Here is a 21,549-nt window from a genome sequence, read left to right as displayed (position 1 = left end):
GTAACCCCGCGATTCAAGAAAGGAGGGAGAGAGAAAACAGGGAAATACAGGCCAGTTAGCCTGACATCAGTCATTGGGAAAATGCTGGAACCCATTATTAAGGAAGTGGTAACAGGGCACTTAGAGAACCATACTATGATTAGGCAGAGTCAACATGGTTTTATGAAAGGGAAATCGTGTTTAACAAATTCATTAGAGTTTCTTGAGAATGTAACTAGCAGGGTAAATAAAGGGGAACCAGTGGAAATAGTATTTTAAATTTTTCAAAAGGCATTCGATAAGGTGCCACATAAAAGGTTGCTGCGCAAGATAAGGGCTCATGAGGTTGGGGGTAATATATTAGTATGGATAGAGGATTGGTTAACAGACAGAAAACAGAGAGTAGGGACAAGCGGGTCATTTTCCGGTTGGCAGGTTGTAACTAGTGGGGTGCCGCAAGGCTCAGTGCTTGGGCCTCAGCGATTTGCAATCTATATTAATGACTTAGATGAAGGGACTGAGTGCAGTGTATCTAAGTTTGCTAATGATACAAAGCTAGGTGGGAAAGTAAGCTGTGAGCCAGAAAAAAGATATAGACAGGTTAAGTGAGTGGGCAGTAAGGTGGCAGATAGAAAATAATGTGGGGAAATGTGAGGTTATTCGCTTTGGTAGGAAGAATAGAAAAATAGAATATTTTGTAAATGGTGAGAAACTATTAAATGTTGGTGTTCAGAGAAATTTCGGTGTCCTTGTACAGGAAACACAGAGAGTTAGCGTGCAGGTAGAGCAAGCAATTAGAAAGGCAAATGACAGGAGGTTGGAGTACAAGAGGAAGTCTTACTACAATTGTACAGGGCTTTGGTGAGACCACAGCTGGAGTACTGTGCACAGTTTTGGTCTCCTTATCTGAGAAAGGGCATACATGCCTTAGAGGCAGTACAACAAAAGTTTATAAGAACATAAGAAATAGGAGCAGGAGTAGGCCATTCAGCCCTTCGAGCCTGCTTCGCCATTCAATGAGATCATGGCTGATCTTCTGCCTCAACTCCATTCACCAGCCCTATCGCCATATCCCTTGATGCCCTTGCTAGTCAGAAATCTATCGACTTCTGTTTTGAATATACCCAATGACTGAGCCTCCACAGCCCTCTGGCGTAGAGAATTCCAAAGATTCACCACCCTCTGTGTGAAGAAATTTCTTCTCATTTCAGTCCTGAATGGCCTACCCTTTATCTTGAGGCTGTGGCCCCTGGTTCTAGACTCCCCAGCCAAGGGAAACATTCTCCCAGCATCCACCCTATCAAGCCCTGTAATAATTTTGTATGCTTCAATAAGATCCCCTCTCATTCTTCTGAATTTAAGAGAATACAAGCCTAGTTTACTCTATCTCTTCTCATACGACAGTCCCGCCATCCCAGGAATTAATCTCGTGAATGTTCATTGTACTCCCTCTATGGCAAGTATATCCTTCCTTAGGTAAAGAGACCAAAATTGTACACAGTACTCCAGGTGTGGTCTCACCAAGGCCCTATATAATTGGAGTAAGACTTCTTTACTCCTGTACTCAAATCCTCTTGTAATGAAGGCCAGCATACCATTTGCCTTCCTAATGGCTTGCTGCACCTGCACATTCACTTTCAGTGACTCATGTACAAGGATACCCAGGTCCCTTTGAGCATCTGCATTCCCCAATCTTTCACCATTTAGGAAATACTCTGCCTTTCTGTTTTTTCTACCAAAGTGGATAACCATGTTCTCGCCCACTCACTGAGCATGTCGAGATTCCCTTGAAGCCTCTTCACATCCTCTTCACAACTGACACTGCCACCTAGCTTTGTATCATCAGCAAATTTGGAAATGTTACAGTTAGTCCCCTCATCCAAATCATTGATATAGATTGTGAATAGCTGGGGCCCAAGCACTGATCCTTGCGGTACCCCACTAGTCACAGCCTGCCATCCTGAAAAAGACCTGTTTATCCCTACTCTTTGTTTTCTGTCTGTTAACCAATTCTCAATCCATGCTAGTATATTACCCCCAATTCCATGTGCCCTAATTTTGTTCACCAACCTCTTATGTGGGACCTTATCGAAGGCCTTCTGAAAATCCAAATACACCACATCTACCGGTTCCCCTTTGTCTACTCCACTAGTTACATCCTCAAAGAACTCCAATAGGTTTGTTAAACAGGATTTCCCTTTCATAAATCCATATTGACGCTGCCCAATCTTACTATTAGTTTCTAAGTGCCCAGTTATTGCATCCAATTATTATAATAGATTCCAGTATTTTCCCAACTACTGATGTGAGGCTAACAGGTCTGTAGTTCCCCATTTTCTCTCTCCCTCCTTTCTTAAATAGCGGGGTTACATTTGCTATCCTCCAATCTGCAGGAACCGTTCCAGAATCTATAGAATTTTGGAAGATGACAACCAATGCGTCCTCTATCCCAATGGCCACCTCTTTCAAAACCCTAGGATGTAGGTCATCCGGTCCTTGGGATTTATCGACTTTTTGTCCCATTAATTTTGCTAGTACTGTTTTTTTACTAATAATAATTTCTTTAAGTTCCTCATTCTTGCCACACCCTTGGTTTTCTCGTATTTCTGGGAGGTTTTTTGTGTCTTCCTCCATGAAGACAGAAACAAAGTATTTATTGAATTTCTCTGCCATTTCCTCATTCCTCATTATAATTTCTCCCATTTCTGACTGTAAAGGACCTACATTTACCTTCACCAGTCTTTTCCTTTTCACATACCTATAGAAGCTTTTATAATCCGTTTTTATATTTTTCACTAGTTTGTGCTCATATTCCATTTTCCCTTTCTTTATCAATTTCTTGGTCCCCCTTTGCTGATTTCTAAAAAGATCCCAATCCTAAGGCTGACCACTTTTTCTGGCAACTTTATAAGCTTCCTCCTTTGACTTAATACTAGCTTTAATTTCTTTTGTTAGCCATGGTTGGATCACTTTTTCTTATATATGCTTCTTGCAAATTATGCATTATTTCCTTGAATGTTAGCCATTGTATGTCCACCTTCATACCTTTTAGTGTAGTCTCCCAATCTACCATGGCCAACTTGTCCCTCATACCCTTGTAGTTTCCTCTGTTTAGATTGAAGACCTTAGTTTCAGATTGGACCACATCACTCTCAAACTTAATGTAAAATTCAATCATATTAGTCACTAGTCTGATCCCTGGGATGAGAGGGTTGTACTATGAGGAGAGATTGAATAGATTGGGCCTATACTCTCTGGAGTTCAGAAGAATGAGAAGCAATCTCTTTGAAAGATATAAGATTCTGAGGGGGTTGAAAGACTAGATGCTGAGAGGTTGTTTCCCCTGGCTGGAGAGTCTAGAACTAGGGGGCATAATCTCAGGATAAGGGGTTGCCATTTAAGATTGAGATGAGGAGGAACTTCTTCACTCAGAGGGTTGTGAATCTTTGGAATTCTCTACCCCACAGGGCTATGGATGTTGAGTCGTTGAGTATATTCAAGGCCGAGATAGATAGATTTTTGGACTCTGGGGCAATCAAGGGATATGGGGATCGGGCGGGAAAGTGGTGTTGAGGTCGAAGATCAGCCATGATCTTATTGTATGGCGGAGCAGACTCGAGGGGCCGTATGGCCTACTCCTGCTCCTAATTCTTATGCTCTTATGAAAGGCAATTCATTGGCTGTGTTGCGCATTGGTAGCCCCAAGGATATGAAGGATGAATATAAATGCACACCATTATCAATGCTATGCTCCATTTATTAACCAAATGAGTTATGTGCAAAAAGTGATCATACATTTAAATGACTTAATACATGACTCTTCCCATGGCAATACAATTTCAGTGTCTGACTTCCCATTTGTGTCGCTTGTTTTTGCAATGGTAATGTGCATTGGAAAAGTTAATAGTGAGAAGAGTTTGTCCCATGGAGACAGAACAAACAGAGGCTGGCTGTTATTTTCACTCGATCCAAAACCACATCATGCCAGTAGCCAAAAGTAACAGCGACAGATGTGCAATAATTACTCAAAGTAATGGTGTGAGATTTGGAGGTCGAATTTTAGAGCCGGTGCCACTGGCCATGTGTACTCAGGAACTTGACCCTTTGATTTATAGTGAGTATTCCATTATGCATTGATAAATAAGGTCAACAGGCAACTTTAACAATTCCTCTCTGAAGTCTTAGCTTAGATTTTCAGTGTGCCGTGAGGCGGGCTTTTAGGCATGCGAGGGGCTAAAATCCCGAATTCAGGGGTCCCGACACCATCCCGCCCAAAACCCGCCTCCACGTAAGTTTCAAAGGAGGCGGGTACCCGCCCCGCACTGGGACCCACCGACCCGAGGCAGGAAGGGATTAGTGCCAATTAACTGCCTGTTAACAGGTAGTTAACAGGCAGTTTTTAGCCTAATCCCTATTTTGAGGTGTGTCGTGTGGGATTCCCGACGGCTCCAAACCACGCCAGGTTAGAGCAGACGGGCCATCGGGTTGAAGGACTTGGAGGGGTCGCGATGTCGGTGTTCAGGTGAGTGATGGGTGCATGAGTGCAAAGGTAAGTGTGTTTGGTGTGTCTAAAGTGTGTAAAGAAGTTTAAATTACCTGTACTTACCTTAACAGCCTTTCTTCCTCTAGGCGTCGGGAGTCCATCACTCAGCCGGTACTGAAAGCAGAATGGCTGCGAGCTGTCAAAAGTGACAGCCTGCAGCTTTTAGTGCCGGTGACAGTTCTAACTGAGTCTGCATAGAAGGACTCAGGTTAGAAGTCAGACTGTCAGTGTTTGACAGCTTCAAACAGCTGTGAAACACTGATATTTCATCTGCAACACCTCTTGACAGATGAAATTTCAGTCTGTGACGTCACCTGTTGCCGGGTGGCCCTTAATTGGCCTGCTGAGCCCGCTGGGCGGGCTCAACAAGGTCAATCAAGGGAAAATCGCGTCGATTGGCCGGACGCCGATGGAGGCGGGACTAAAACCTGAAAATTGTAGTCCCGCCTCCTTCCCGACTGCTGAATGAAAATCCAGCCCTTAGAGTTTCAGGAAGTAGAAGAGTCGTAGAATGTAGGGAAATTAATTTGCTGCATATTGAGGGCTCCCCTAATAGTTTAACAAGCTTACTGAGTACATAGGTTGGTCATCCACAGTAAAAGGATTGCGAGATCGATCCTCACTCTGCTGAATTAGCTGATCTCTGCCCAGGTACTGGTACGGATGCTTATGTGTGCTTCAGTGCTCACTGAGTTGAAGCATCAGGCAGGCACTCATTCCTGATTGCCTGCTGGAAATCATTGTCCAATGGTCCCTGCTGGAAATGATTGCTGTCCAATGGTCCCTGCTGGAAATGATTGCTGTCCAATGGTCCCTGCTGGAAATGATTGCTGTCCAATGGTCCCTGCTGGAAATGATTGCTGTCCAATGGTCCCTGCTGGAAATAATTGCTGTCCAATGGTCCCTGCTGGAAATGATTACTGTCCAATGGTCCCTGCTGGAAATGATTGCTGTCCAATGGTCCCTGCTGGAAATGATTGCTGTCCAATGGTCCCTGCTGGAAACGATTGCCGTCCGATGGTCCCTGCTGGAAATGATTGCCGTTCAATGGTCCCTGCTGGAAATGATTGCTGTCCAATGGTCCCTGCTGGAAATGACTACTGTCCAATGGTCCCTGCTGGAAATGATTGCTGTCCAATGGTCCCTGCTGGAAATGATTACTGTCCAATGGTCACTGCTGGAAATGATTGCTGTCCAATGGTCCCTGCTGGAAATGATTGCCGTCCAATGGCCCCTGCTGGAAAGCGCATGTGTGAATGTCAGATGAAGTTATGATTGAGCTTGGCTGTCGAATTGTCTGCTGACATTGACGAAGCTCCCCTATGAAGAACGGTTGTTTGAGCAAAATCACAGAGGAAGCCAACCCTTGTGAAACAGTATCTCAGCATGGATTCAACACTTTCAATAGGAGAGGGAAATACATGGATGAGAGAAAATAAACATGCAATGAGTAGAAAAATAACAGGAAGTAAACATTGACCAACATCTGTGTAACATTTCCTGCATGAGTGTTAGAACATAAATATCCAGGATAAGGTCGTTTGTCCATCAAAGCTCACATTCCCGTACCCTAACTGTCCAATCAAAGCTCACCCTCCAGAACCCTAACCCTCCAATCAAAGCTCACCCTCCCGTACCCTAACCCTCCAATCAAAGCTCACCCTCCAGTACCTTAACCCTCCAATCAAAGCTCATCCTCCAGTACCCTAACCCTCCAATCAAAGCTCACCCTCCCGTACCCTAACCCTCCAATCAAAGCTCACCCTCCAGTACCCTAACCCTGCAATCAAAGCTCACCCTCCAGTACCCTAACCCTCCAATCAAAGCTCACCCTCCAGAACCCTAACCCTCCAATCAAAGCTCACCCTCCCGTACCCTAACACACCAATCAAAGCTCACCCTCCAGTACCCTACCCTCCAATCAAAGCTCACCCTCCCGTACCCTAACCCTCCAATCAAAGCTCACCCTCCAGAACCCTAACTCTCCAATCAAAGCTCACCCTCTCGTACCCTAACCCTCCAATCAAAGCTCACCCTCCCGTACCCTAACCCTCCAATTAAAGCTCACCCTCCAGAACCCTAACTCTCCAACCAAAGCTCACCCTCCCGTACCCTAACCCTCCAATCAAAGCTCACCCTCCAGAACCCTAACTCTCCAATCAAAGCTCACCCTCCCGTACCCTAACCCTCCAATCAAAGCTCACCCTCCCGTACCCTAACCCTCCAATCAAAGCTCACCCTCCAGTACCCTAACCCTCCAATCAAAGCTCACCCTCCAGAATCCTAACCCTCCGATCAAAGCTCACCCTCCAGAACCCTAACTCTCCAATCAAAGCTCACCCTCCAGAACCCTAATTCTCCAATCAAAGCTCACCCTCCCGTACCCTAACCCTCCGATCAAAGCTCACCCTCCAGAACCCTAACCCTCCGATCAAAGCTCACCCTCCAGTACCCTAACCCTCCAATCAAAGCTCACCCTCCAGTACCCTAACCCTCCAATCAAAGCTCACCCTCCAGTACCCTAACCCTCCAATCAAAGCTCACCCTCCAGAACCCTAACCCTCCGATCAAAGCTCACCCTCCAGAACCCTAACTCTCCAATCAAAGCTCACCCTCCAGAACCCTAACCCTCCGATCAAAGCTCACCCTCCCGTACCCTAACCCTCCAATCAAAGCTCACCCTCCAGTACCCTAACTCTCCAATCAAAGCTCACCCTCCAGAACCCTAACTCTCCAATCAAAGCTCACCCTCCAGTACCCTAACCCTCCGATCAAAGCTCACCCTCCCGTACCCTAACCCTCCAATCAAAGCTCACCCTCCAGTACCCTAACTCTCCAATCAAAGCTCACCCTCCCGTACCCTAACCCTCCAATCAAAGCTCACCCTCCCGTACCCTAACCCTCCAATCAAAGCTCACCCTCCCGTACCCTAACCCTCCAATCAAAGCTCACCCTCCAGTACCCTAACTCTCCAATCAAAGCTCACCCTCCCGTAGCCTAACCCTGCAATCAAAGCTCACCCTCCAGAATCCTAACTGTCCAATCAATACTCACCCTCCCGTACCCTAACCCTCCAATCAAAGCTCACCCTCCAGTACCCTAACTCTCCAATCAAAACTCACCCTCCAGTACCCTAACCCTCCAATCAAAGCTCACCCTCCAGTACCCTAACTCTCCAATCAAAGCTCACCCTCCAGTACCCTAACCCTCCAATCAAAGCTCACATTCCTGTACCCTAACTCTCCAATCAAAGCTCACCCTGCAGTACCCTAACCCTCCAATCAAAGCTCACCCTCCTGTACCCTAAGTCTCCAATCAAAGCTCACCCGTGAGTTACCCTAACTCTCCAATCAAAGCTCACCCTCCCGTACCCTAACTCTCAACAACAACAACAACTTGTATTTATATAGCGCCTTTAACGTAGTAAAACGTCCCAAGGCGCTGCACAGGAGTATTTTAAGACAAAAAATTTGACACCGATCCACATAAGGATAAATTAGGGCAGGTGACCAAAAGCTTGATCAAAGAGGTACGTTTTAAGAAGCGTCTTAAAGGAGGAAAGAGAAGTACAGAGGCGAAGAGGTTTAGGCAGGGAATTGCAGAGCTTAGGGCCTAGGCAACAGAAGGCACGGCCAGCAATGGTTGAGCGATTATAATCAGTGATGCTCAAGAGGGCAGATTTAGAGGAGCGAAGATGCCTGCGGGGGGCGGGGGGTGGGGTTGTGGGGCTACGGGAGATTACAGAGATAGGAAGGGGCAAGGCCATGGAGGGATTTGAAAACAAGGATGAGAATTTTGAAATCGAGGCATTGTAGGTCAGCGAGCACAGGGGTAATGGATGAACGGGACTTGGTGCGAGTTAGGACACGGGCAGTCGAGTTTTGGATGACCTCAAATTTATGTAGGGTGGAATGTGGGAGACCAGCCAGGAGTGCGTTGGAATAGTCAAGTCTAGGGGTAACAAAGGCATGGATGAGGGTTTCAGCAGCGGATGAGCTGAGACAAGGGTGGAGACGGGCGATGTTACGGAGGTGGAAATAGGCGGTCTTTGTTGCGCTGCGGATATGTGGTCGGAAGCTCATTTCAGGGTAAAATATGACACCAAGGTTGCGGACAGTATGGTTCAGCCTCAGACAGATGTTAGGGAGAGGGATGGAGTCAATGGGTAGGGAACGGAGTTTGTGGCGGGGACCGAAAACAATGGCTTCGGACTTCCCAATATTTAATTGGAGAACATTTTTGCTCATCCAGAACTGTATGTCGGACAAGCAGTCTGACAATTTAGAGACCGTGGAGGGGTCGAGAGAAGAGGTAGTGAGGTAGAGCTGGGTGTCGTCAGCGAACATGTGGAAACTGATGCTGTGTTTTCGGATGACATCGCCAAGGGGCAACATGTAGATGAGAAATAGGAGGGGCCAAGGATAGATCCTTGGGGGGCACCAGAGGTAACAATGCGGGAGTGGGATAAGAAGCCGTTGCAGGTGATTCTCTGGTTACGATTAGATAGATAAGAATGGAACCAGACGAGTGCAGTCCCACCCAGCTGGACAACGGTGGAGAGGCGTTGGAGGAGGATGGAGTGGTCAACCATGTCAGAGGTTGCAGACAAGTCAAGAAGGACGAGGAGGGATAGTTTACCTTTGTCACAGTCACAAAGGATGCCATTTATGACTTTGATGAGAGCCGTTTCGCTACTGTGGCAAGGGCGGAAACCTCTCCTTTCAAAGCTCACCCTCCAGTACCCTAATTCTCACCTTCTAATATCCAAAATCTGCCATTGAAGCTCTTTCCTCCATTAACGTATCTCTCCTATTAAGGCTCATCTATGCAGTACCCGAACTCTATCAGTGAACTGATCCCTCTACTATCCTAACTCTCCTTTAGTCCCTTAACTCATCCATTAAATCACAATGTTCTAGTACCCTGCTCTTCCATCATCCCTCCCTGGCAGTTTTTTTCTGACTGTTTGAGTAAAGAGGGTTTTCTTAATATCTGTTTTAAGACCATTGCTCACAAATAGAAGAACGGTCTTAAAACAGATATTAATATTAATGTAAACAACCCAAGCCTCCTTGTCTGGCATATTTTGGTAAAATATTGTGAATATCTTATTCATCTAATATTTTTATACCTTAATATCTTTAGTTCAGTATTTCTGAAGTCAAGTAATTTAATAAAATTCAGGCATAACTTGTTGAGAACTGATAATGAGATCCTGTGGTAACTTGTGTGATATATTTGTTATCCATTTTTGCACACAACTATCTTCATTTTACGTCTCAGCTGTCAAGAACCAGGCTACAGGCCACTACATTCTGAATGGCAAAGGAGACAAAGCCAAGACAAAGGTTTTTATTGAACTGGGCATAGAGTGGGCATACACCTTGGAGGATGATATAGAAACTCTTCATACAGATGGCCCTTTGCATGATGCTGTTGTGGTCCTGGTGAGTGATTCTTCTCGCACCTTATTTAGCGCTAGTACAAGAATTTTGACAAGGCTAACAACTTCAGATCTTTGGACATTTTCCTGCCCCGAGATCTCCAGATAAATAGAAATGAAACTTGTGAGATAGGCAGCACGGTGGCATAGTGGTTAGCACTGTTGCCTCACAGCGCCAGGGACCCGGGTTCGAATCCGGCCTCGGGCGACTGTCTGTGTGGAGTTTGCACATTCTCCCCGTGTTTGCGTGGGTTTCCTCCGAGTGCTCCGGTTTCCTCCCACAGTCCAAAGATGTGCGGGTTAGGTTGATTGGCTATGATAAAAAATTGACCCTTAGTGTTAGGGGGATTAAATACGTGGGGTTACGGGGATAGGGGTGGGATATGTGTTGGTGTAGGGGTTACGGGGATCGGGTGGGATATGTGTCGGTGCAGGCTCGATGGGCCGAAATGGCCTCTATCTGCACTGTGGGGTTTCTGTGTGATTCTGTGAATCGGATAAAGTCACTGGTCCCCAGCTCCTAGCAGGAAGCGGCACAGGAAGAGTGTAGTTTGGGAAATTGCCATTACAGCATCATAATCCTTTCTTTGACCCACATTATCTTCAATAAAAACAACTTGTATTTGTATGGTAACCAATAACCTCTATCAAACCCTTCAAGATTTTGAACAGCTCTATTAAATCTCCCCTTAGCCATTTCTGCACAAAGGAGAAAAACTCCAGTTTCCCTAATGTTTCCATGTAACCATTCTAGTAAATCTCCTCTGCAACCTCGCTAAGGCCTTGACATCCTTCCTATAGTGTGGTGCCCAGAATGAGATACAATACTTTAACCAGGGTCTAACCAGTGTTTTATAAAGGTTCAGCATAACGTGTTTGCTTTTGTACTCTATGCCTCTATTTATAAAGCCAAGGATCCCATATGGCTTTTAACAGCCTTCTCAACTTGTCCTGCCTCCTTCAAAGACTTGAGCACACACACCCCCATGTCTCTCTGTTCCTGCACCCCATTTAAAAATGTACCATTTAGTTTATATTGCCTCTCCTCATTCCTCGTACCAAAATTAATCACTTCACACTTCTTTGCATTAAATTGCATCTGCCATGTGTCTGCCCATTTCACCAGTCTGTCTGTGTCCTCCTGAAGTCTGTCACTATCCTCTTCACTGTTTACTACATTTCCGAGTTTTGTGTCATTTGCAAACTTTGAAATGATGCCCTATATACCCAAGTCCAGGTCATTAATATATATCAAGAAGAGCAGTGCTCCCAACACCGATCCCTGGGGGACATCAATGCACACTTCCTTCCAGTCTGAAAAACAACCCTTCACCACTGCTCTCTCTCTGCTTTCTGTCCCGTAGCCAATTTTGTACCACATAGCCACTGCCTCTTTAATCCCATGGGCTTCAATTTTGCTAATGAGTCTATTATGTGGTACTTTATCAAATGCCTTTTGAAAGTTCATACACACATCAACCACACTACCCTCATCCACCCTTTCCGTTATTTCATCAAAGAGCTCAATCAAGTTAGTCAAACATGATTTGCCATTAACAAACCCATGCTAATAACCCATATTGATCTCAACAAGAGCCCTGCTTACCTTACCACTAGTTAGTAGTTACTAGTTGGTCATTAAAAAATTGAAAAGCGCAGGTTGGTAGCAGGTATGGGGAGCTCCTCATGAAATGGGCAGACACATGGCAGATGCAATTTAAGTGTGAAGTGATGCATGAGAAGAGACAATATAAATTAAATGGTACAATTTTAAAAGGGGTAAAGGAACAGAGAGACACAAATCTTTGAAGGTGGCAAGACAAGTTGAGAAGGCTATTGAGAAGGCTATCAAAAAGGCATACGAGATCCTTGGCTTTATCAATAGAGGCATAGAGTACAGAAGCAAGGAGCTAAACCTTTATAAAACACTAGTTAGGCCCCAGGTGGAGTATTGTGTCCAATTCTCGGCACCACTCGTTACGAAGGATGTCAAGTGCCTTAGAGAGGGTGCAGAGGAAATTTACAAAAATGGTGGGTTAAATTCCAGAAGTCTTCCTGTGCACACATGGTAGTCCATAAGTCTGGGCTCTGCCAACATTTTTCTAAGCTCGCTGGACATCTATATTGGGCAAATCAAATCTGTAACTGTGTAGATTACTCCGTGATAAAAACAGAAAATGCTGGAACTACTCAGCAGGTCAGGATCTTTGGATGAGAAACAGAGACAACATTTCAGGTCCATGACCTTTCATCAGAACTGGAAGATGTCCAAGATGAACAGCTTTTAAGCAGGCACAGAGCCAGGGAAAAGGGGGCTGGAAAAGAGCGAAAGGGAAAGGTCTGAGCTGGGTGGGGGGCAGGAGTGATTAAATGACAAAAGTGATGATGGTGCAAGGCAAAAGGAGGTGATAAGGAGACAAATATAGAATCACAAGATTTCTCAATAGCTTGCTTTGTAAACTCTTCAACACGGTGGGGAGTTTCCACATGTCAGACCAAAAAACTACCAGTTGCTGCAGCTGTTCAGATGTGGTATCTTCAGTAATCCATGACATCGATGGTGGCTTTCTAACTGTCCTATTAAACCTTCTGTTTCTTTCAGATTATCCCTCGGAATAATAGCACAAAATCTAGTCTCACCTACAACTACATTATTCATGAGGACTCCTTGCCAACCATCAGCAACAATAATGTACTTCAGGAAGATGTTGATGCATTTGAGTGGGCTTTGAAGAGCTGGTCCCAGTGTTCCAAACCATGTGGTGGAGGTAATTCTGTCTGAATATGAAGTAAAACGTCAATGTCTGTTTTACCAGGGGTTTGTGCTTTGATTCTTTTAACCATAGCAAAAGAGTTACCCGTTAACCATTTAGTGCGTGCTGTGCTAACCACAGTGTGAGCCGTGGCTTAGTGGGAAACACTTTCATCTCTGAATCAGATCGTTGTGCATTCAAATCCCGCTCCAGAGACTTGAGCACATAATTCAGTCTGACACTTCAGTGCAGTACCAAGGGCGTGCTGTACTGTCGGAGGTGCCATTTTTCGGATAAGATGTTAAACCAAGGCCCCGTCTGTCGATCCCATGGCACTAATACAAAGAAGAGCAGAGGAGTTCTCCCTGGTGATCTGACAAAGGTTTATCCCTCAAGCAATACCATTAAAACAGATTATCTGGTCATTATCACATTGGCTCGGATTTTGCTGTAAAAATAATGATGAGGCTATCAGCACTCACTGTTATTAAAGAGTAAATTGGACAGCAACTTCCAGTGACTGCACAAACACGGTTAAATGTGGAAATCAGGAAGTTGCTGCCTGAGATGCCCTACTCTTCCAGAAGTTTCGCTATAACAGTATCTCACCAAGAGACTAGGCATTCAAATACATGTGGAAGGGCGTGAAGTTGCTGCAATAATCTGATACATACCCATTAAACACGCCAGAAAAAGTTAGAAACATAGAAGATAGGAGCAGGAGTAGGCCATTCGGCCCTTCGAGCCTGCTCCGCCATTCAATGAGATCATGGCTGATCATCCAAATGCAGTACCCGGTCCCTGCCTTCTCCCCATATCCCTTGATCCCTTTAGCCTCAAGAAATATATCCAACTCTTTCTTGAATATATTTAATGAACTGGCCTCCACCGCCCTCTGTGGCAGATGTAAAGTCTGTGGGTTGTACTGTTAATAACGACACAGACTTCAGGAGTAACAAACAAACAGGTCTTTACTATTCGAAGGTCAGGGCGAATCTGCCCCAGCAATCCTGCCACAACACTTATATACTGGTGTGGTCACTGTCGGTATTACAGTATACAGAAGCCAAACAAGTAGTGCCACACCTAAAGTAGTTCTCTTAAAGGTGAACGGTTACATACAATAGTTTCCTTAAAGGTAGACGGGTACATACACTACAGCAGAGAATTCCACAGGTTCACCACTCTCTGGGTGAAGAAATTCCTCCTCATTTCAGTCCTAAATGGCTTACCCCTTATCCTTAGACTATGACCCCTGGTTCTGGACTCCCCGGCCATCCGAAACATCCTTCCTGCATCTAGTCTGTCCAGACCTGACAGAATTTTATAGGTTTCGATGAATTGGCTCTCAATCTTCTAAACTCCAGTGAGTATAAGCCCAATCGACACAATCTCTCCTCATACGTCATTCCTGCCATCCCAGGTATCAGCCTGGTGAATCTTCGCTGCACTCCCTCCATGGCAAGAACGTCCTTCCTCAGGTAAGGCGACCAAAACTGCACACAATACTCAAGGTGCGGTCTCACCAAGGCCCTGTACAACTGTAGCAAGACATCCTTGTTCCTGTACTCGAACCCTCTTGCTACGAAGGCCAACATACCATTTGCCTTCTTACCCGCCTGCTGCATCTGCATGCTTACCTTCAGCGACTGGTGCACAATAACACCCAGGTCTCTTTGCACTTCCCCTTCTCCCATGCCATTCAAATAATAAACTGCCTTCCTGTTTTTGCCACCAAAGTGGATAACCTCACATTTATCCACATTATAGTGCATTTGCCATGTTTCTGCCCAATCACCCAACCTGTCCAAATCGTACTGGAGTTTCACGACATCCTCCTCACAGCTTACCCTCCCACCCAGCTTTGTGTCGTCTGCAAATTTGGAAATATTACATCCAATTCCCTCATCCAGATCATTAATATATATTGTGAACAGCTGGGGTCCTAGGACCGATCCTTGTGGTACCCCACTAGTCACTGCCTGCCACTCGGAAAACGACCCGTTTATTCCAACTCTTTGCTTTCTGTCCGCCAACCAGTTCTCTATCCAAGTCAATATCTTGCCCCCAATCCCATGTGCCTTAATTTTGCACGCTAATCTCTTATGTGGGACCTTATCGAAAGCCTTCTGAAAGTCCAAATACACCACATCCACTGGTTCTCCCTTATCTATTTTACCAGTTACATCCTCAAAAAATTCCAGTAGATTAGTCAAGCATGATTTACCTTTTGTAAATCCATGTTGACTTTGTCCGATCCTGTCACTGCTTTCCAAGTGCTCTGCTATTACATCTTTTATAATAGACTCTAGCATTTTCCCCACTACCGATGTCAGGCTTACCGGTCTATAATTCCCTGCTTTTTCTCTACCACCTTTTTTGAATAGTGGGGTAACATTAGCTACCCTCCAATCCATGGGTACCGTTCCAGAGTCTATCGAGTTCTGGAAGATGACCAGCAATGCACCTACTATCTCTAGGGCCACTTCCTTAAGTACCCTGGGATGTAGACCATCAGGCCCTGGGGATTTATCGGCCTTCAGTCCCATCAATTTTCCTAACACCATTTCCCTACAAATACTGATTTCTTTCAGTTCCTCCCTTTCATCAGACCCTATGTTCCCGGCATCTCTGGGAGGTTATTTGTGTCCTCCTTTGTGAAGACAGAACCAAAGTATGTATTTAGTTGGTCTGCCATTTCCTTGTTTCCCATTATAAATTCCCCTGATTCTGACTGTAAGGGACCTACGCTTGACTTCACCAATCTTTTTCTCTTCACATATCTATAAAAGCTTTTGCAGTCAGTTTTTATGTTCCCTGATAGCTTACTCTCATATTCTATTTTCCCTTTCTTAATTAATCCCTTTGTCCTCCTTTGTTGACTCCTAAACTGCTCCCAATCCTCAGGATTATTGCTTTTTCTAGCCAATTTATATGTCCTCTCCTTGGATCTTATGCTATCCCTAATTTCCCTTGTTACCCACGGTTGAGTCACCTTTTTTGTTTTATTTTTATGCCAAACTGGGATGAACAATTTCTGTAGCTCATCCATTCGGTCTTTGAATGTTTGCCATTGCCTATCCACCGTCAACCCTTTGAGTGCCATTCCCCAATCAATCCTACCCAACTCGCTCCTCAGACCATCGTAGTTTCCTTTATTTAAATTGAGGACCCTTGTCTCTGAGTCTACTTCATTCTCCATCTTAATGAAGAATTCGATCATATTATGATCGCTCCAACCCAAGGGGCCTCGTACAACAAGATTGCTAATTAATCCTTTCTCGTTACATAATACCCAGTCTAAGATGGCCTGATCTCTGGTTGGTTCCTCGACATATTGGCCCAGGAAACCATCCCGTAAACACTCCAGGAATTCCTCCTCCACAGTATTGTTACTAATTTGGTTGGCCCAATCTATATGTAGATTAAAGTCACCCATGATGACTGCTGTGCCCTTATTGCACGCTTCTTTAATTTCCCTTTTAATGCCATCCGCAACCTCCGCCTTACTGTTTGGAGGTCTATATACCACTCCCACTAATGTTTTTTTCCCCTTAGTATTTCTCAATTCTACCCATACAGATTCTACATCATCAGAGCTAATATCTTTCATTACAATTGTATTAATCCCTTCTTTAACCAGTAGTGCTACCCCACCTCCCTTTCCTTTTTGCCTATCTTTCCTGAATATCGAATACCCCTGGATGTTGAGTTCCCAGCCTTGGCCATCCTTGAGCCACGTTTCCGTAATCCCAACCAAATCATATTCGTTTACCTCTATTTGTGCAGCCAATTCATCCACCTCAATTGAATTCAATTTTATTTGTCATATATGCAGCAGACGCGTGTACTGCACAATGAAATGTTGATTTTTACGAGTCCTCCCAACATTGGAATAAATATGGCATAACAAGGATAAAAATACTAATAGAAATACTAATAGAAAAACAGTAATAATAAATAAAACAGCAGTAATAAATAATAATAAATTAATCGTTCATGAGTCTTATGGCCTGGGGGTAGAAGCTGTTTCGAAACCTGTTGGTACGAGACCGTATGCTTCGGTAGCCCTTACCGGATGGGAGCAGGGCGAAGAGGTTGTGGCTGGGGTGACTCGCGTCTTTAATGATTCTCAGGGCCTTCCACCGGCACCTCTCGGGGTAAATATCCTGCACAGGAGGTAGTTTAATTCCTATAGTGTGTTGTGCAGCTTTCACTACCATCTGTAGAGCCTTGCGGTCTGTGGCGGTGCAGTTGCCATACCAGGTAGTGATGCAGCCGGACAGGATACTCTCGATGGTGCACCGGTAGAAGTTGGTGAGAATCTGGGGGGCCATTCCAAATTTCTTCAGTCTCCTGATTAAGAATGGGTTGGCATACCTTCTTGGTTACAACGTCGATGTGATGGGACCACGATAAGTCCTCCGTAATGAATACACCCAGGAATTTGAAGCTGCTGACCCTCTCCACCTCAGCCCCTTCGATGTAGATTGGGGTGTGTCCCTCCCCCTGCCGCTTCCTGTAATCCACGATCATCTCCTTTGTTTTGCTGATGTTGAGGGAGCGGTTGCTGTACTTGCACGATTCTCCTAGGGCTCTTACCTCCTCCCTGTAGCCTGTCTCGTCGCCATCTGTGATCAGGCCTACAACGGTAGTGTCATCAACAAACTTGATGATGGAGCTGAAGTTGTGCGTGGCCACACAGTCGTGAGTAAACAGGGAGTACAGAAGGGGGCTGAGCACACAACCCTGGGGAGCTCCCGTGTTCAGGATCAGTGTGGAGGAGGTGTTTCTGCCTATTTTCACCACCTGGGGTCTTCCCGTCAGGAAGTCCAGGATCCAGTTGCATAGGGAGGTGTTAAGTCCTAGCTTATTACAAATGCTCCTCGCATTAAGACACAAAGCCTTCCGGCTTGTTTTTTTAACGCTCTTAGACCTATTAGAATTATTATTTACTGTGGCCACGTTTGATTTAAACCGTTGATTTCTCTGACTGCCACTTTTGTTTTTCTCCTTCCTATCTTTTGCTTTTATCCCTGCTCAGGTTCCCAACCCCCTGCCATTTTAGTTTAAACCCCCCCGCACAGTGCTAGCAAACCTCCCCGCAAGGATATTTGTCCCGCTCTGGTTCAGGTGCAACCCGTCTGACTTGTACAAGTCCCACCTTCCCCAGAAGCAGGCCCAGTGATCCAGGAAACTAAAGCCCTCCCTCCTGCACCAACTCTTTAGCCACGCATTCATCTGCTCTATCCTCCTATTCCTATACTCACTAGCACGTGGCACTGGGAGTAATCCAGAGATTACAACCTTTGAGGTCCTACTCTTTAATCTGCTACCTAGCTCCCTAAATTCTTGCTGCAGGACCTCATCCCTCTTCCTACCTATGTCGTTGGTTCCAATGTGAACCACGACCTCTGCCTGTTCACCCTCCCCCTTCAGAATGCCCTGCAGCCGTTCAGTGACATCCTTGACCCTGGCACCAGGGAGGCAACAAACCATCCTGGAGTCACGTCTACGGCCACAGCAATGCCTATCTGTTCCCCTTACGATAGAATCCCCTACCACTATTGCTCTCCCACTCTTTTTCCTCCCTTCCTGAGCAGCAGAAGCACCCCTGGTGCCAGGAAGTTGGCTGCTGCTGCCTTCCCCTGGTGAATCATCCCCCTCAACAGTATCCAAATTGGTATACCTGTTTGAAAGGGGGATGGCCACAGGGGTCCCCTGCACTACCTGCCTGCTTCTATTGCTCCGCCTGGTGTTCACCCATTTCCCTTCTGCCTGTGCAGCCCTACCCTGCGGCGTGACCAACTCATCAAACATGTAATCCATGACCCTCTCAGCATCGTGAATGCTCCACAACCCATCCATCCGCAGCTCCAGCGCCTCAATACGGCCCATTAGTAGCTGCAGCTGGATGCATTTCTGGCACACGTGGTCGTCAGGGACACTGGCAGCGTCCCTGAATTCCCACATAGAGCAAGAGGAGTATAACACGGGGCTGGGCTCTCCTGGCATGACTTACCCCTTTAATTAATTTAAATTAATTCAATACCACCAGTTAAAGATATACTCTAGGGCGCTTATTTACCAACTGTCCCCACTACACCACAGAGACCCAAGAAAATATAAACCGCAGAATTTAAGCTTGTAATGAAAAGGAGAAAGAAATACTCACCAACCAATCACTTACCTGCTTCCTGGTGAAGTCACACTTGGATTACTTTTTACCTCTCTCCCCTGCTGTTGAATTGGTACGCCTCGCCTCGCTGAATCAGCCGCCGCTTTTAAACTGCCGCCGGTCACTGCTCCCTCACAGGTCCGATGCTATGGTTAGTGCTTGTCCATTCAAGTGTAAGTGAATTTTTAACAGCGTGCTAAGTCTTAATTGCTGCCAAACAAACCACTCTGGCACTGAAAATTAACTTTTACAGGTCTCGAGTCTCATGCCTTCAGATATTAATTATTGTTGGAGATATTAAAAAAATTAACATTTAAATAAAAAATGTAGTTTTATATTTTTTCTTTTTGTCTCTTTTATCTCTCTTTCTTAATCCTATCTTTCTTTTCCTCCCTTTATTTCACTTTTGGTACATGATTTGGCATTGAATTAACTTATTCTAACTTATACTTCCTGGTTCAGACTCTGCAAGGGGAATTTTAACCTAAAAAAATGTTTGGGTTGGGATCGGGCGGGGAGTTAAAGTGTTAAAAACCTGAATCCCGAACAGAACCCGCCTCCAACCAGCACACTTCCAGTTTTAATGGAGGCGGGACGGGAGGGCGGGCAGCCAACCCACTCCCAGGAGGCGGGTCGTCTATTTAAATATTATAATGAGGCTGGAAGCCGCTGCATCAACCTCCATTTTGAGTTTAACTTTAGCTGGTCGGGTTTTGCAGGCCTCGTATAACCCACCAGCTAAATTACGGATCCAGGAGGTAAGCGACTTTGCATGTGCCTCCTGTATCCAGCGTTCCTGCCTAACCCAACCCCTACGATCGGAGACCCACCCCACGAGGCCTCTCCCTCCCCCAAGAGTCCTCCCCGTCCCATAGGCCTCTGATTCCCCCATGAGGCCTCTGATTCCCCCCCCCATGAGGCCTCTGATTTCCCCCCCCGTGAGGCCTACCCCATGCTCCATCGGTCACCAATCTGCTCCTCCAGCCGGCAATCATTGGCGAACCCCCCCCCCACCCCCGCTCCTCCAGTCCCTGATCCTCACACAATCCCCCCGCTGGTCCTCTGATCCTTCTCCGCCCCCCTGCTCCTTCTCCGCCCCCCTGCTCCCACCCCCGTTCTGGTCCCATCCCCCGAGCCTTATCCAACACCCCTCCCCCTCTGTGCTGGTCCCGGCTCCCGATTCCTTCACCACCCCCCCCCCCCACCCTGTGCTGATCCCGGCCCCCGATCATCAGCTCCTCCAGCCCACCCCGTGCTCCTCTGGCCGACCCGCTGCCCCCACATGAACCCTCCCTCCTCCTCTCTGCGGCCTATTGCTGCAAACCTAAACGCCCGGAGACAGCCAGCCTCTCAATCTGGCTGGCTGCAGGTGGGAAACAGATCTTTCCTATGCAAATCAGGCCCTGCTGTTAAATTCTGCAGGGCCTGCAGGAAACTCACTCTCTCGGATTTCCTGACCGCTTCAGAGGCCCCCCGTTCCCAAACCACCTTCCCCATTAAAAGTCCCCCTGCGTGTCTCAGTAACATTCCTTCAGTCTGATTGGTTAAGGGGATACACACTTACTTGCCCTGTTCACACAGGTCCCAGATCCCCTGTAAATGGCGCCACACTGAAATGGATTTCTAATCACCGCAAGTTCCAGTGCAAAAGCCCATCGAAAGTATGTGGGCAATTGTAAGTGTAATGAACGGTTAGCGCCATTTATTCACTGCTGACCACAAAATCTGGGCCAATGCTCTTTGTGGGACCCTGCTGTGTGCAAATTGCCCTCTGCATTTCCCTACATTACAACAGTGACTACATTTCAAAAGTACTTCATTGGCTTTGGGACATCTTGAGGTCGTAAAAGGTGCTATATAAATGCACATTTTTCTTTCTTTCATGGCAGTTTGCGAATTTGAATTCAGTTTATAAAATCTGGAAATAAAAAGCTGTTATCAATAAAAGTGACCATGAAGCTGTCGGATTGTTGTAAAAAGGCGACTGGTTTATGAATGCCCTTTCGGGAAAGAAACCTGCAATCCTTACCCGGTCTTGCCGGTGTGCGACTCCAGTCCTACACCAATGTGGTTGACTCTTAACTGACCTCTGAAGTGGCCTAACAAGCCACTCAGTGTATCAAACTGCTACCCAATGGTTCAAGATGAAGGCCCACTGCCACCACCTCAGAGTAACTAAGGATGGGTAATAAATGCGTAAACTAGGCCTGTATTCTCTTGAATTCAGAAGAATGAGAGGGGATCTCATTGAAGCATACAAAATTATTACAGGACTTGATAGGGTGGATGCTGGGAGAATGTTTCCCTTGGCTGGGGAGTCTAGAACCAGGAGCCACAGCCTCAGGATAAAGGGTAGGCCATTCAGGACTGAAATGAGAAGAAATTTCTTCATACAGAGGGCGGTGAATCTTTGGAATTCTCTACCCCAGAGGGCTGTGGAGGCTCAGTCATTGGGTATATTCAAAACAGAAGTCGATAGATTTCTGACTAGTAAGGGCATCAAGGGATATGGCGATGGGGCCAGTGAATGGAGTTGAGGCAGAAGATCAGCCATAATCTCATTGAATGGCGGGGCAGGCTCGAAGGGCCGAATGGCCTACTCCTGCTCCTATTTCTTATGTTCTTATATAATGCCGACCTTGCCAACGATGCC

General features: G+C 46.0%; 1 protein-coding gene across 1 annotated transcript in view; it reads left to right on the top strand.

Moving 5' to 3' along the window:
* LOC147124145 (A disintegrin and metalloproteinase with thrombospondin motifs 3-like) overlaps positions 1-21,549 on the top strand; it is a 463,277-nt gene that overhangs the window by 401,365 nt on the left and 40,363 nt on the right. Inside the window, exons 14-15 of the mRNA XM_085982801.1 lie at positions 9,806-9,969; positions 12,568-12,733. Coding sequence (XP_085838927.1) covers positions 9,806-9,969; positions 12,568-12,733 — 330 coding nt within the window. The remainder of the gene's footprint in view (positions 1-9,805; positions 9,970-12,567; positions 12,734-21,549) is intronic.

This window comes from Somniosus microcephalus, chromosome 1 (genome assembly GCF_052327205.1).
Source record: "Somniosus microcephalus isolate GS21.2 chromosome 1, FLI_Smic_1.0, whole genome shotgun sequence".
In the NCBI taxonomy this organism is placed as follows: Eukaryota; Metazoa; Chordata; class Chondrichthyes; order Squaliformes; family Somniosidae; genus Somniosus; species Somniosus microcephalus.
This window is presented reverse-complemented; position numbering and strand designations above follow the sequence as displayed.